This window comes from Eutrigla gurnardus, assembly GCF_963514095.1.
Source record: "Eutrigla gurnardus genome assembly, chromosome: 11".
Lineage (NCBI taxonomy): Eukaryota > Metazoa > Chordata > Actinopteri > Perciformes > Triglidae > Eutrigla > Eutrigla gurnardus.
The window spans coordinates 23,311,037-23,325,906 of NC_139925.1; the positions used below are offsets into that span (position 1 = coordinate 23,311,037).

The 14,870-nt window shown below is 41.6% G+C and overlaps 1 protein-coding gene across 7 annotated transcripts in view; it reads left to right on the top strand.

The window, feature by feature from the left end:
• The window catches only part of psda (pleckstrin and Sec7 domain containing a), a 55,932-nt gene that overhangs the window by 28,274 nt on the left and 12,788 nt on the right, over window positions 1-14,870 (top strand). For all 7 annotated transcript variants that reach the window (XR_014598002.1, XR_014598003.1, XR_014598004.1 and 4 more), the window contains exons 8-12: window positions 4,049-4,246; window positions 4,335-4,415; window positions 5,091-5,203; window positions 5,379-5,437; window positions 7,492-7,581. Coding sequence is in view for 1 of the 7 variants with exons in the window: in XM_084021849.1 (XP_083877975.1) it covers window positions 4,049-4,246; window positions 4,335-4,415; window positions 5,091-5,203; window positions 5,379-5,437; window positions 7,492-7,581 (541 nt within the window). In the remaining 6 variants the exon portion in view is untranslated. The remainder of the gene's footprint in view (window positions 1-4,048; window positions 4,247-4,334; window positions 4,416-5,090; window positions 5,204-5,378; window positions 5,438-7,491; window positions 7,582-14,870) is intronic.

Genomic DNA, 14,870 nt, shown 5'->3' on the forward strand with positions numbered 1-14,870 from the left:
ATTATGATATAGTATAAAGTTGTTTTTACTTGCAACATTAATGTGACAAGTGATAACTGAAATAGGCTACAAGTTTTTTTTCATTGTCCAGGAAGCGCTGGCTGACATGAGCTATGATAGCTCTAACTAGCCAACTTTAGCTGATGATAGTTGACGTTCGCAAAATTACCCGGATGTTGTTGTTTTTTCGTTTAAGTTATTTTTTGTCTTTATTCAGAGAGGATAGTGTGAGAGTGAAAGGGGGGAGAGAGAGGGGGATGACTTGCAGGAAGAGCCGCTTGTCGGATTCAAACCTGGGGATAGCTGATGTTAGTTAACGATAGCTGATGTTAGTTAACGTTTCCTATGATAGCTGATGTTAGTTAACGTTAACTATGATAGCTGATGTTAGTTAATGTTAACTATGATAGCTGATGTTAGTTAACGTTAACTATGATAGCTGATGTTAGTTAACGTTAACTATGATAGCTGATGTTAGTTAACGTTAACTATGATAGCTGATGTTAGTCAACATTACCTATGATAACGCTGATGTTAGTTAACGTTAACTATACTGGGCCGATTAATCGCATCGGTCAATGTCTGCAGACACATCTGTAGGCAGCCTTGCAGAGCTGTTGCGCAACACTCCGCTCGCCGCTGTTGCACAACACTCCGCTCTGCTCGGCGACGGCCCCGCTGAAGTGAGTCTGAAGTGAGGACCTACCCCAGTGGTGCCGGCAGCTCGCAGGGCCGGCGGCTCGTGGGTATATCGCAGATAGCTAACGTTAGCTATGAAAGCTGATGTTAGCTAACATTTGTCAACATTAGTTATGAAAGCTGGTATTAACTAATGTTATTTGTGATACTTCTGTATCTACAGTTTGCATGATTGCCTCTATAATAAGCTCCAACAGGAAATCACCCAACAATGATGATCTCCCAACTGTTCATTCAATGTCTGAAAACCGTCTGTCAAATACAATAATTAGCCAGCTTGAAGATCATTTCCCACTTCATTAATATTAATGATTGATCATTTATTTAATAAACTCTAAAATCTTGCAGTTTAGGTTCAACATTTATATTTCTCATAATACGTTTGTATATGAATTTGGCAGATGTTTAAACTTATCAACTAAATTCTAAAAATGGGAAACAATATTTTTCCTCAATGTTTTTTTAAATTGAGAAAAAGAAATAGATGCTTTTTGTTTGTTAATCTAATCTTTAATCTACTGTCCACCCAGAAGGCTATCATCTGTTAATTTATGCATTTTTTCTGAACCTGGTCTCAGCTGTTGATACAATTGGAAAGTGGATCAGAGATGGACCGGCCCCCGGTGGCTGCTGGGTAAAACTAGAGTTTCCTGGCATCCTGTTGAGTGACGAGGTTATTTCTGTCCTGGATGAATGGGTTGTGTTGGTGGAGGAAGGACTCGCCGACAGAAACATCCGGACTCATACACTCACATTCACACATGAGGAAATACTGCAGACACAGGCAATACGGACAAAATTGTTGTTATGGACAGTCAATTCCATGCTGTGAAGCCCCCTTAAAGACAATTGGACTGTTCTTTTAAAGTCAACATTGAATGAAAAATGTATTTTTAACCCTTTTAGATCATATCAGTCATATTCAACAAAAAATGCTAAATGTTTATCTTTTCACTCATCTTTTCAAGATGCTGTAACGTCCAGTTCACTCTGACGTCAAAGATACATTTTTGACATTTGTATAATGTACAACGGTGTATCTGGACCATGGTAGGGTAAAATGTATAATTTATGGAGCCAGGGGACAGAGATAATATTACAAGAAAATAGAAATGACAGGGAAATAAAAAGACAAATAAATAGATAATGAAAATAGTCATTAGTTGAGATTTCAGTTATTTCCTTCTCCTAAGACACAGAAGATGCAATAAACCAGTTTTAACAGGAAAACGAACCATGACAAGTAAAACCAAGAAGAACTCTTCGTTCATCCCTTATCTGTAACCAGCGGTGGAAAGTAACTAAGTACATTTACTCAAGTACTCTACTGCAGCACAATTTTTAGCTACTACATTATACTACTAATATATACTGTTAAAATAATGTGTCCATAAACGAATAAATTCACCCAAAGAGGAGATCAGAGACCGAAGTAAAGTCGACGTCTGTCTTTAATCTTGTACAAGAGGAGCAGTTACAATGCAACAACGTGTGAGGATGCTACAGAGAAAGTGCTCAAATCATTGTTGTGACTTGAGTCTTTTAAAGGCACAGGAGATAACGCGTCACTGACAGCTAATCTTCATGCAGAACAAGACATCATGACTACCAGGCCTCTGATAACATTTAGGTCAGCCATGGGGAGACTAAAGTAATAAACAGTTCAACACATAAAGCTGTAACCTGAACAAAGAAAAGTTTAAGACATGAGGTTATACAAAATTCTTATAACATATACTTCTCCTCCATTACATCTCAGAGTAAATATTGTACTTTTCACTGCGTTACATTTGTGTGACAGCTTTAGTTACTTTACAGAATGATACGATTAAACAAAATATAATCAACTAATACATGACGTATAGATGAGTATACCAGCAGTATATAAAGTAATTAAAATGAGCTCCACCTCCACCAGCTTCAACATATATGTGATCAAAACATTAATTCAATAGTATGATGAATATTTTTCTGCAGAATGAGTACTTTAACTTTTGTTACTTTAAGTATTGATGGTGATACTTTCCTAAGATTTTGAATGCAGGACCTTAGAGTATTTCTACATCATAGTATTAGTACTTTACCACTGTTAAGGATCTGAGGAGTTCTTCCAGCACGTATCTGTATTTGCTGTTTACCTGAAACACCTGACCGGGCTCATCCACTTAGAGGAAGTTGGCGTCCATAAAGGGAAGTAGACGTAGAGACAACGTCGTGGTTCAACCACTTCCCACTTTCATTCACAACTCTGACTTTGTTTCTTCCTGATGGTCGACTGTGAAGTCAGTTTGTTTGAAGCGATGCTGCGATGAAGAGCTGATGGAGAACGGTTCAACAACAGATGATAGGTGCGTTTTAATGAACGGTAATTGTCTCTGGCTCGGGTGAAGTGAGAGTAAATGAAAGGGTATTGATCTCTGAGGGGAGGCTGGTCGATGCCGCAGTTATAGATAGACTGGGGCTGTTCGAGAACCAACCACACTGTTGTAACATGTTGAATGAATGAAAAATATTGAATGTGTCCAGTTGGAATGATGAAACTGAAGTTGAGCGCTGTTTGACATGTTATTTGGATGGATATGATCATTTTCTCGGATTATTATTAGTTTATGAATATATCTTAGAGTGACTGAAGGTCGTGTTGTTGATAGGTTAGCAAGTCTCAGTATAAGTTTTCTGTCAGCTGAGTAACAGGAAATGTCATGCTGCTAACTTAAACACGGAGCTTCTTTGAGCTAAATGCTAACATGTTGAGTTCCCATCATGCATTGGGTGAAGGGTTAAGGGCTTGTACCAGATGTCTTTGTTTTTATTCAGAATTCTTGATCTTTTTACATGTATATTTTATTTTTCTATATCTGTATCATCAGAAAACATCATGCTGCATTTAGCCTCTAGCAGTTTCTGTTTGCACTGTAATCATGGAAACAGACGTGAGTTACCATGGAGACAGATGACAATCAGTGGATTACTGCTGACACTGAAGACTAAACTTGACATTTATGAGATTTGAAGTTTAAATGGAGGTCAGTTTGGTCATGTAGTGCCCAAAATGTCTTTCACATATACCCTTATTTCACATATAAGATAATATGTAGAGACATAAACTTGAAACGGACAAATGAGCAGCTTTAGCTTCTCTGTGACATAAAGTTCTTATTAAAAAGTTGTTAAATGATGAATAATAACTTAAAAACTAGCTGTATTCATCTGCTGTAGTTTAAAGGAGGAACTCTGAGAACAGGAACCAGAACTCTTCTTACTTCGGCTCTTCGGCAGAACAAAAAGGGACCTGAAAGTCCCGAAATAATGTGTATTTACGTGTGTTTGTGTGTGTGTGTGTTGTCAGGGAGCGTCCGGTGAACCGTCCCCCCGAGATACTGTACCCACAGGCCGACGTAGCGGAGCGTCTGGCGCTCGGGGGCAGCGATGAGGCATTGGCGAACGGCACGAAGGCCGACCTGCAGGCGGCCAAACGTCTCGCCAAGCGCCTCTACAACCTGGAAGGCTTCAGGAAGTCTGACGTGGCTCGACATCTGGGCAAGAAGTCAGTGTGTGTTTCTGTCCTCATTACATATTCAGTATGTTGACCATAAATGTATTAAACAATGATTGGTTATATTTTCCGTCCGCAGCAATGAGTTCAGTCAGATGGTCGCAGAGGAATATCTCAGTAACTTTGACTTCACAGGTCTCACCATCGATCAGGCTCTCAGGTCAGTTCTGATTTTTATTGATTAACTGAAGATGACTTGTATCTTCAGAAATGCACACAGACGTGGTACACATCATCTCAAAGCTTGGAACATTATACCATTTATTAAACAGATTTTGTGCTCAGTTTAACTATTTTTCAGCACTCTGGAATTGCCAAAAAATTCAAAACGTTTGGCATTTGGAGATTTCTTTGGGTGATTGGATAGTGAGCACTTCTGTTCTGGAAACTGTTCACAAACCATCTTATTGTTAATAAACCTATGAAAGCCAAGTCCTCTGAATGCACTAGACCTCTAGCTTGTGATCGTAAAGTTTCATGAGGCTGTGATTATCCTAGAGGTCACAAGGGCTCATTGTATACAGTGAAATGGTAACTATGGACACTAACATCATCACAATATAATACAGTCTATAAATAATAATAATATAATATCTACTAGGACTTACTTGATCCACAAGAGTCTCAGCTTTCCAGTCGTACTCATATTATGCAATTCAAGACTGTTTAGGTACCCCAGTATGCAGAAATATCCAAATACAATTTAGTAGGAGAAAATAATGATTTATACTGCATGAAAATGCGTTCAACCATAACACCCAGGGTGCTTTTCACTTCCAACCAGCCGATCACAGAGCTTCTTGTTGTTTCATTGATGCATTTTTTGTGTGTGCAGGACGTTTCTGACTCGGTTTGCTCTGATGGGAGAAACTCAGGAGAGAGAGAGAGTCCTGGCTCAGTTCTCCAGGAGATACAGACAGTGTAACCCTGAGAGTGTCTCCACTGAAGGTACCCATCTGTCTCACCGTCTTCTGTCTGTCCTCTGTCTAACTATCTCTCTAACCTGTCTCTCTGTCCCATGCCTCTAACCACTCTGTGTGTGTGTGTGTGTGTGTGTGTGTCTCTCTCTCTCTCTACTGCCCTCTCCTGTCTCGCTAACGTGTCTCTCTCTCTCGTCCCTCAGACAGCGTCCACACTCTGACCTGTGCTGTCATGTTGTTGAACACAGACCTTCATGGAAATGTGAGTCTGATTTAATATCAATACTTGGTTGAATGAAGCAGCTCCACTCTGTCCTCTTTATTATGGTTATTTTCATATTATATCAATAATAATCACATTCTACTCACCAGGTTTCAGAGTAATCAATAGCAGCTGATCAGCAGAACCAATAGGAGTAATTGTATGATGAGCACAGAGTAAATGACTTGTGCAATTTCTAACAATTTGTAATAAGTATAAAAAGGAGTTAATGAAATAAACATTTTATAGCAGTAATCAACTAAAACTAAGTTTTAGCCATTTCATGCTTCATTTGGGCCAAAACGATTTGAAATGTTTAATTCCCACAAATATTTGGTGTCTCTCTTATTGAAATATAACAATTTGACTCCAAGTTTTTGAACAGCAGTGTAAATACAAAACAACTGTTACACTGCATAAAACTGTTATGATGCATGAATATGAAAAAAAAGAAGAAAAGATTTAAATGAAAAATCTAAGACCAATCACATTGACCAAGTGTGCTATTTTTCGAACCTTTAAATGGACCTAAGAAGTGCCCCAAAGTACCCTGACAACTTCAAGTCCTTCTGCACATTAGTCCAGGAAGAAGAGGCTGCGTATGAAAAACAACCAACATCTGTGGAATACTGAGAAAGTCCAGGCCTTATTGATTTTGATTTTTACACATGTATGTACACCGATAATAAACAGCAGACATAGTAATCTAATAACGGTTTAAAAAAAACAAAATGTTTCTGGAATCAAATGTTTCCTTTGGTGGCGGGAGAAACAGTATGTGGATCAATAATAAGACCTAAACACTAATATGTTGTGACCATTTGAACTCCTTGAGCAGTTGAGAACTTAGGAGAACATACATTTGTATTGTTCTGAATTTAACACCAAGTTAGGTTGAATGAAATGGGACTCAACCACATCAAAGGCGGACTGCAGGAACTCAAGGGTTTGTGCTACTGTCGCGGTGTACAATAGATAACTCTATCATGTGCAGCAATTGATAAATGAGCACAGACATAATTGACATATATGGGGAACAGCAGTGGTCCCAATTTGGAGCTCTGGGGTACACCTTTTGATACAGGAAGAGGATGAGCGAGAAAGAGATGCTTTGTGATTCAGTAGTGTTGGTTCTGATTTTGATAGTTATTGATATCGGATATCCAGGGAACAGAAATGTATTCAATGCAAAAGGTTCACCAATAACATAAAAATATATGCAACATTCAAATATATTTATTTAATTGTGTAGGACTTCTACAGATGTCAGTCATAAAAGTCCAATTTTTCTAATACTAAAAATTAAAATTGTCTAAGTTTTTCAAGAGCTCTCTACAACATATCATGGGCTCTCTCAGCAGATGGCGTTTGCTCGGTTGTCATGGAGATCAGCTCAGTTTTTGGTGATAATTAGTCACAGTGTGAATTGTACACACAGAGTCACCGAGGTGATGATAACGTCTGCCAAATTGTTTAAGGAAGTGAGGACGGTTGCCGTGGCATCAAGCTGTCCAATCACATGCTGAGCAACAGTTCTGAGTCACAGCTGACTGTTTTCATATAATGAGAACTCTATTCAGCAGTTTGCATTGAATAATAAGCGTCTACTAATAAGTAAAAGTCCTGCATTAAAATTGTTGTTAAAATAAATGTGTTGATGGTGCAGTAATATGTTCCCAGTCGGTGTTCAACTACTATATATATGATGTATCTTGCATGAAGCTTGTTTGTTCGTGATGTTTAAAAAGCAGAAAATTAAGTAATTGTTATAGTTATTATATTAGCCTTGTAGTAGATATCAGTTTAAAAATTCAACTTTTGTCCTGACAACATAAGAGACAACATCACTTTTTTAAATAAGGCAGTGATGTATTGCACCTCACCTCCAGGCAACTTCCCAATCACTCACAGGAGGCAAGGAATTGAATATTTGCCACCTCTGCTGCTTTGATTTTGACCGTTCTGCTTTTATTCTGTCTCTGGTTCTTCCCCCAGTTTTATAGAAATACAATAATAAAACACAGTTGATTAATTATGTTTGTGTGCATGTGTAGAATGTGGGGAAGAGGATGTCCTGCAGTCAGTTCATCACCAACCTGGAGGGTCTCAACGATGGAAAAGACTTCCCCAAAGATCTGCTAAAGGTAGAATTCACACACACACACACACACACACACACACACACACACACACACACACACACACACACACGGATCTTTGGCTTGTGATTGCCAGAGAGCAGGAAAATATAAACGGAAGGTGTGTGTGTGTGTGTGTGTGTGTGTGTGTGTGTGTGTGTGTGTGTGTGTGTGTGTGTGTGTGTGTGTGTGTGTGTGTGTGTGTGTGTGTGTGTGTGTGTGTGTGTGTGTGTGTGTGTGTGTGTGTGCACGTGCGCGTGTCTCACTCTCTCTTTCTCCCACTCTTTTGTTTCCAACTCGGGTTCAGAGTAATCAACATGAATCTGCGTCACCTCTTCACCTCCTCCATCATCATCATCATCATCATCATCATTTCTAACTCTACTCTGTTAGTGTGTGTGTGTGTGCGTGTGTGTGTGTGTGTGCGTGTGTGTGCGTGCGTGTGTGAGATCGTGGTGTGTGGGCAGCAGCTCTGGCTCTGACTGAGAGAGAAAAACAGTAAATGCAGAATATTTATTCTTTATATATACTGGAAACATGAATTATTCTCAGTGAGAGTAAACAGTCTTTATATGTTCAGGGTTTCATTTAAAAAAAAAAAACAATCTTCTTCTTCTGTGAAAGAGATCCAGGAGATTTTGACCGAACAAGCAGCATTGTCATTAATAAATCACAGTATTATTTAGTGGAGGAACACAGGAGTCCGGGTTCAGTATAGTCAAGAAACAAATCCATTTCATTCCGTTTTCATTCATTATGAACAGACAGTAGTTCAAGTGTCAGAGACTAAATCCTCCTGCTGGGGGGGGGGGATTTAATCCACTGGCACTTTTGAGAAACTATTTACATTTAAACATTTCAAACACTTGCCATGTTCACACCATACGCAAAGTGAATTTTCATCTTGTTTATTCGCACCAGAGATGATGCGGGGCTTACCTCCATGTAGAAACGGAGAATGTTTCCTCCATCATGGCTGAAATAACCACTATTGCTGCTTTGTGCATGTTGAAGTCCCAGGTATGCCGGGAAACCAAGCGCTGTCCTGAGTTCATGACATGATCCAGAGGTGCTCTGGGGGCATTGAGGAGCCGGGCCCGCCCACTGAGATACCTGTGGCCCCCCTCACACCCTTAACAAGCACATTGAATTTTGCCCCTGAAGTCAAACTAGTTGAATGTAATCGATTATGGTTATTTTGGGATAATGTTGTTAAAAGGGTTTCAGAGAGTGGGTGACATTTTTTTAAGGGACGGAGCATCTATATCCAGCTCCAATTTCGGTGCTGTACCGATCACACCACGAGTTTGAAGCATGCCCGAGTCTGACCCACAATTGTGTCTTGTACAGTCATTTTGAGTAAAAAATTGATAATGAATAAATGAGCTGATTTGACTGGCCATACTTGAAGCCTTGATGACACGCACTTTTAATTATTCCTCTGCAGCCTTGCTGCGCTGGTAATAAAAAAAACAACCGCAGAAGGGTTTTGCTTATCAAAATGAATAAATCTTTTTTAATGAGATATTTGCTAACCACAAAACAATTCTGGAAGAAATTTGAATGACATGAATAAGTCTTGGTAGTGAAAGATCCTTCAACAAGTGGAAACCAACCTTGTTGTTTGGACACAGACAGTCTCTGGTTTCTCCACATAGTCTGGTCTGCTCTCTGGATTAATGTGAGCTACTATCTAGACCTCTGGGGGACCACAAACACAGGAGACAGCATTTCTTTCCTCCATTTCTGATTCAGGATAACAGGAGGAAAATCTCAACGCTGATAGGCTTTTGCAACACAGTGTGGCCCATGAATAGTACACCAAGTTAATATAATACAATCATTTTGTTTATCACTGTTTTTTTTTGGGGGGGGGGGGGGGGGGGCTTTTTTTCAGTCATCATTTCATGCTGTGGTAATATTACCGATCAGATCAACTGCTCCAGACGTCAAATGAGTGTGAGTGTGAAAGGGTGAGAGGGTGAGTGTAAAGTTCCCTTAGGGAGGCGGTCGGGCTGGATGGACTTAGATGTTGGGAAACCACGCCATTGTGCACGGTGTCGGTCAGAAAAGAGATGATGATGTTTTGGGAACGTTTGATGATGATGACATGATTATTTAAAGATCGTTTAGTGGCTAACTTTATGTGAGATTCAGAGGAGGACACAACACTATTGTGTTAAAGTCAAAGAAAAACTGGTGGCAAGATAATGGGGAACGTAGTCTGATTTCAGGTGAGAAACCTCCAGAGTAACCATCCATCCATCCATCCATCCATCCATCCATCCATCCATCCATTGTCTACCGCTTATCCTGTATTCAGGGTCGCGGGGGGGCTGGAGCTGATCCCAGCTGTCATTGGGCGAAGGCAGGGTACACCCTGGACAGGTCGCCAGGGTTGCAAAATTCTGGGAATTTTCAAAAGTGGAAACTTTCCATGGGAATTTATGGGAATAAACAGGAATAAACTGGGGATTTTTAAAATTGATGGTTGGCTCTTCAAAGGGGACTTAAATAAAGCTGAGGAAAGTTATTTTGTAGCATAATCTTGACTAAAACAAACAGATGCCATTCAAATACACTTGACAGGTAACCAGTCTATCACAGAGCCGACATGTAGAGACAGACAGGTAACCAGTCTATCACAGAGCCGACATGTAGAGACAGACAGGTAACCAGTCTATCACAGAGCCGACATGTAGAGACAGACAGGTAACCAGTCTATCACAGAGCCGACATGTAGAGACAGACAGGTAACCAGTCTGTCACAGGGCCGACATGTAGAGACAGACAGGTAACCAGTCTATCACAGGGCCGACATGTAGAGACAGACAGGTAACCAGTCTATCACAGGGCTGACATGTAGAGACAGACAGGTAACCAGTCTATCACAGGGCTGACATGTAGAGACAGACAGGTAACCAGTCTATCACAGGGCCGACATGTAGAGACAGACAGGTAACCAGTCTATCACAGGGAGACATGTAGAGACAGACAGGTAACCAGTCTGTCACAGGGCTGACATGTAGAGACAGACAGGTAACCAGTCTATCACAGGGCTGACATGTAGAGACAGACAGGTAACCAGTCTATCACAGGGCTGACATGTAGAGACAGACAGGTAACCAGTCTATAACAGGGCTGACATGTAGAGACAGACAGGTAACCAGTCTATCACAGGGCTGACATGTAGAGACAGACAGGTAACCAGTCTATCACAGAGCCGACATGTAGAGACAGACAGGTAACCAGTCTATCACAGAGCCGACATGTAGAGACAGACAGGTAACCAGTCTATCACAGAGCCGACATGTAGAGACAGACAGGTAACCAGTCTGTCACAGGGCTGACATGTAGAGACAGACAGGTAACCAGTCTATCACAGGGCTGACATGTAGAGACAGACAGGTAACCAGTCTATCACAGGGCTGACATGTAGAGACAGACAGGTAACCAGTCTATCACAGGGCTGACATGTAGAGACAGACAGGTAACCAGTCTATCACAGGGCTGACATGTAGAGACAGACAGGTAACCAGTCTATCACAGGGCCGACATGTAGAGACAGACAGGTAACCAGTCTATCACAGGGAGACATGTAGAGACAGACAGGTAACCAGTCTGTCACAGGGCTGACATGTAGAGACAGACAGGTAACCAGTCTATCACAGGGCTGACATGTAGAGACAGACAGGTAACCAGTCTATCACAGGGCTGACATGTAGAGACAGACAGGTAACCAGTCTATCACAGGGAGACATGTAGAGACAGACAGGTAACCAGTCTGTCACAGGGCTGACATGTAGAGACAGACAGGTAACCAGTCTATCACAGGGCTGACATGTAGAGACAGACAGGTAACCAGTCTATCACAGGGAGACATGTAGAGACAGACAGGTAACCAGTCTATCACAGGGAGACATGTAGAGACAGACAGGTAACCAGTCTATCACAGGGAGACATGTAGAGACAGACAGGTAACCAGTCTATCACAGGGAGACATGTAGAGACAGACAGGTAACCAGTCTATCACAGGGCTGACATGTAGAGACAGACAGGTAACCAGCCTATCACTGGGCTGACATGTAGAGACAGACAGGTAACCAGTCTATCACAGGTAGACATGTAGAGACAGACAGGTAACCAGTCTATCACAGGGAGACATGTAGAGACAGACAGGTCCATCCTGCATGTCTTTGGACTGTGGGAGGAAGCCGGAGAACCCGGAGAGAACCCACGCTTACACAGGAAGAACATGCAAACTCCACACAGAAGGAACCCGGGGCCGACCCGGGAATCGAACCCGGGAGACGACAGTGCTACCCACTACACCACCCTGCAGCCCATCCAGAGTAACCATACATTCAAATAAAATACAAATAAAACAGATATTAATTCATAATGAAGTATATAAACTAATTATATCATGTTAAAATATGTAAAATAGAAGTACACTTATTAAATGGAAAAAATCAAGTGTAAACTATGAAAAATGTCAAATGTCTATGTCTTTTCTTTTTAATCTCAAAATATCTAAATGATCTGGTGAAATAAAGCTGCATTAGTATATGTAATTATTCATTTACCTTTAATATATTATAATTCGGATATCACAGTCAGGTTTAGTAGCTGATTTTCCGTCTTTTTCTGCTGAACGCATCTTCGCTGCATTCATTTCAGCTCTTTGAAGCCTCTATGATTGACAGCTCCGAGGAGAGCAGGGAGGGAGGGCGGGCTGTAGCTCCCATCCCTGCACTCTCATTGGCTGCTGCTGCAGAGAGAAAATGCGCATTGAGAGAGTGAGGGGAAAAAGAGAGCGAGAGAGAGAGGAGGAGGAGGAGGGAGTGCGAGCGAGCAACACTCCTCAACAGTTCAGAGTCTCAGCAGAGAGAGGAGGAGGAGATGGTTTAGACAAAGAGGAGGAGGAGAGAGCTCACCTGACGGAGGGATTCTCCTGCAAGACGAAGACGACAACAAGAACAGGAGGAGAAGAAGAACTGTGAAGTTGGAGTACGAAGAGAAGATCTGTGGAGGAGGAGGAGGAGCGAGGAGGGATTCTCGCACCTTTTTTTGTCTTTCTTTCCCAGAGTGCAACAGGAGAACTTCTTTCTTTCAGCTCATCTGTATTTTTTCTCCACCTCCATCATTCCTCCATCATCAGTCGGTTGTTGAGTCTCAGGAGGAGGCTGACGTCAGTTTTGGGGGAGCTCTCTCTCTCTCTCTCTCTCTCTCTGTCTGCATGTGTGGGTGTGCTCGGTCGCCCCTTCCTTCCCGTTTTTCTGGTCTTCCTGGTGAATGTTATGGATGTGAGAGCGAGCTGCCGGTGCTGCTGCTGATGTGTTTCCTCCGTCACGCAGCTTTATTTGCAGTCCAGGGATTCTCCTCCGCCGCCGCCGTTTGCTGTTGATCAAGACGCTGCGTTCAACAACCAGTTTGAAAACTCACATTTTTGTCAACCTGCAGGAGAAGGAGTGGATCCCACTCGTGGTTTGGATGTTTTTTGATTGAATGTTTGGGCTGTTTTTTCCTGCAGTGTGAGCCGATGAATTACGCATCACTGTTTCTAAATGGTGACAGAGGGATTAAACACACACACACACACACAAACACACACACACACACAGTTGTGTGTTTGTGCTGATGTGATGCTTGTTTAATGAGACGTGAACAAAAAGTCGGACCTGACCTGACTCCAACAACAAATTTAATTTAGTTAAGTGTTTATTCAATATATCCAACATTCATTTCTTTTAATCATAACATGAATTGAATTTTGGATGTATTAACTTCAGACCTTGTATCTGAGTAATAATAACTCAAAATTATCATTTGCAGAATTATTTTAGATAAAATGCACTCATTTTCTCAACAAAATTATACATAAAGTTGTGTGAACACAAATTTGTCAACATAAACAGCACTTTGAAGCATCTTTATCGATAAATGTTGCAGCAGGTCGAGTCTCGGTTCTCGGTAAACGTTTGTTGGCAGTGTCTCCGTGTTTTTCTCATTTTGCCTCCAAACACCTGAGCGAGCCACCGGCTGTCGGCCAGCAGGATTATGAGCCGGATGAAACGCTGCTGTGTTTTTATGCATAATGAATAGAGCTGGATCCTTAATGCAGCAGGCTGAGCTCCCCTGAGCACACAATCAATTCAGGTTGAAACAGCCCAAGTTAGTCCGCTCGGAACCAGTTTCTATTTTGACATTATCGTCTGGTTTTGTGTCCAGTTTGGGAAAAATCTAAAATCCAAGTTGTCAAAGTGGAGCTGATGTAAACGGATCACATGAACATCAAGTTGGCACCTGGTCCAAGAGGGTTGTTAAATACCTGGTTTTCCTTTGTTTTGTTTTTTATTATTTGGAGGTCATCTAAAGGTCACCGTCTCTTCTACAAGCCATATCTGTATGGGTTTGACACATTTTTGAAATTTCTTTTCTCTTAAGACAAAAAAGGTTTGGCTCTTTTTGCTTTTTAAACCATCTTCTTCTTAGCCACAAAGACTCTTTTCAGTCAGTTCAGTCGGACTCAAATCAAATGCTCCTCCTCTGAACTCTAAAGTCACCACGATGATCGGCGTCAACAGTATCCACTCGTCAGGCCGCATGCGGTCGCGCTCGCTCTGCTCGGTCCGGAGTGGGAGGGACTCAAGGGACACCGACCCGTTCAGATATCCCAGAACCCCCCGCTCTCGCTCCCTCAAACCGCTGGCCTTCCCCGACCTGCTTGGGAAAACCCAGGATGGACAGCAGCATCGGCAGAGCCGCAAGAAGAAGGTAGAGCCTGGAAACACACACAGGAAGTCATACTGTATGCCTTCATTTTTATTTACATTTCACTTATGGGCCACTAGAGGGGGCAACAGATCATGATATAAATATTAAAAGAAGTTGTCAAAAGGCAACTCGGGTAAACTGAATTTGTATGAAAGTTTACAAGTGACTGTATATTTTAAAATTTCAAATGAAATTTCAGTATAAAGTTACGTCATGTCAACTTCAGGTGTTGATTTACATTAAAGGTCCATATTATGAAAAACCTGTTTTCTCTGGTCTCTACACCTATAAACTGGTCCTCCCTGAGCCTACCAACTCCCAGAATGAGGAAAACAAGCCACTCCTGCATGGTCTCTGCAGCCCCCCTACTGGTACAACAGCGCTCCTACAGGCTGTTCAGATACAGCTCCCGTCGTTATGTAACAAAGGGAGTCATTTGCATAGGCCAAACTCCTCTGATGATAGGAGATATCCGAGAGGGGGCGTTCATCACCGAGGTGAAGTTTGGTGTGTCCTGC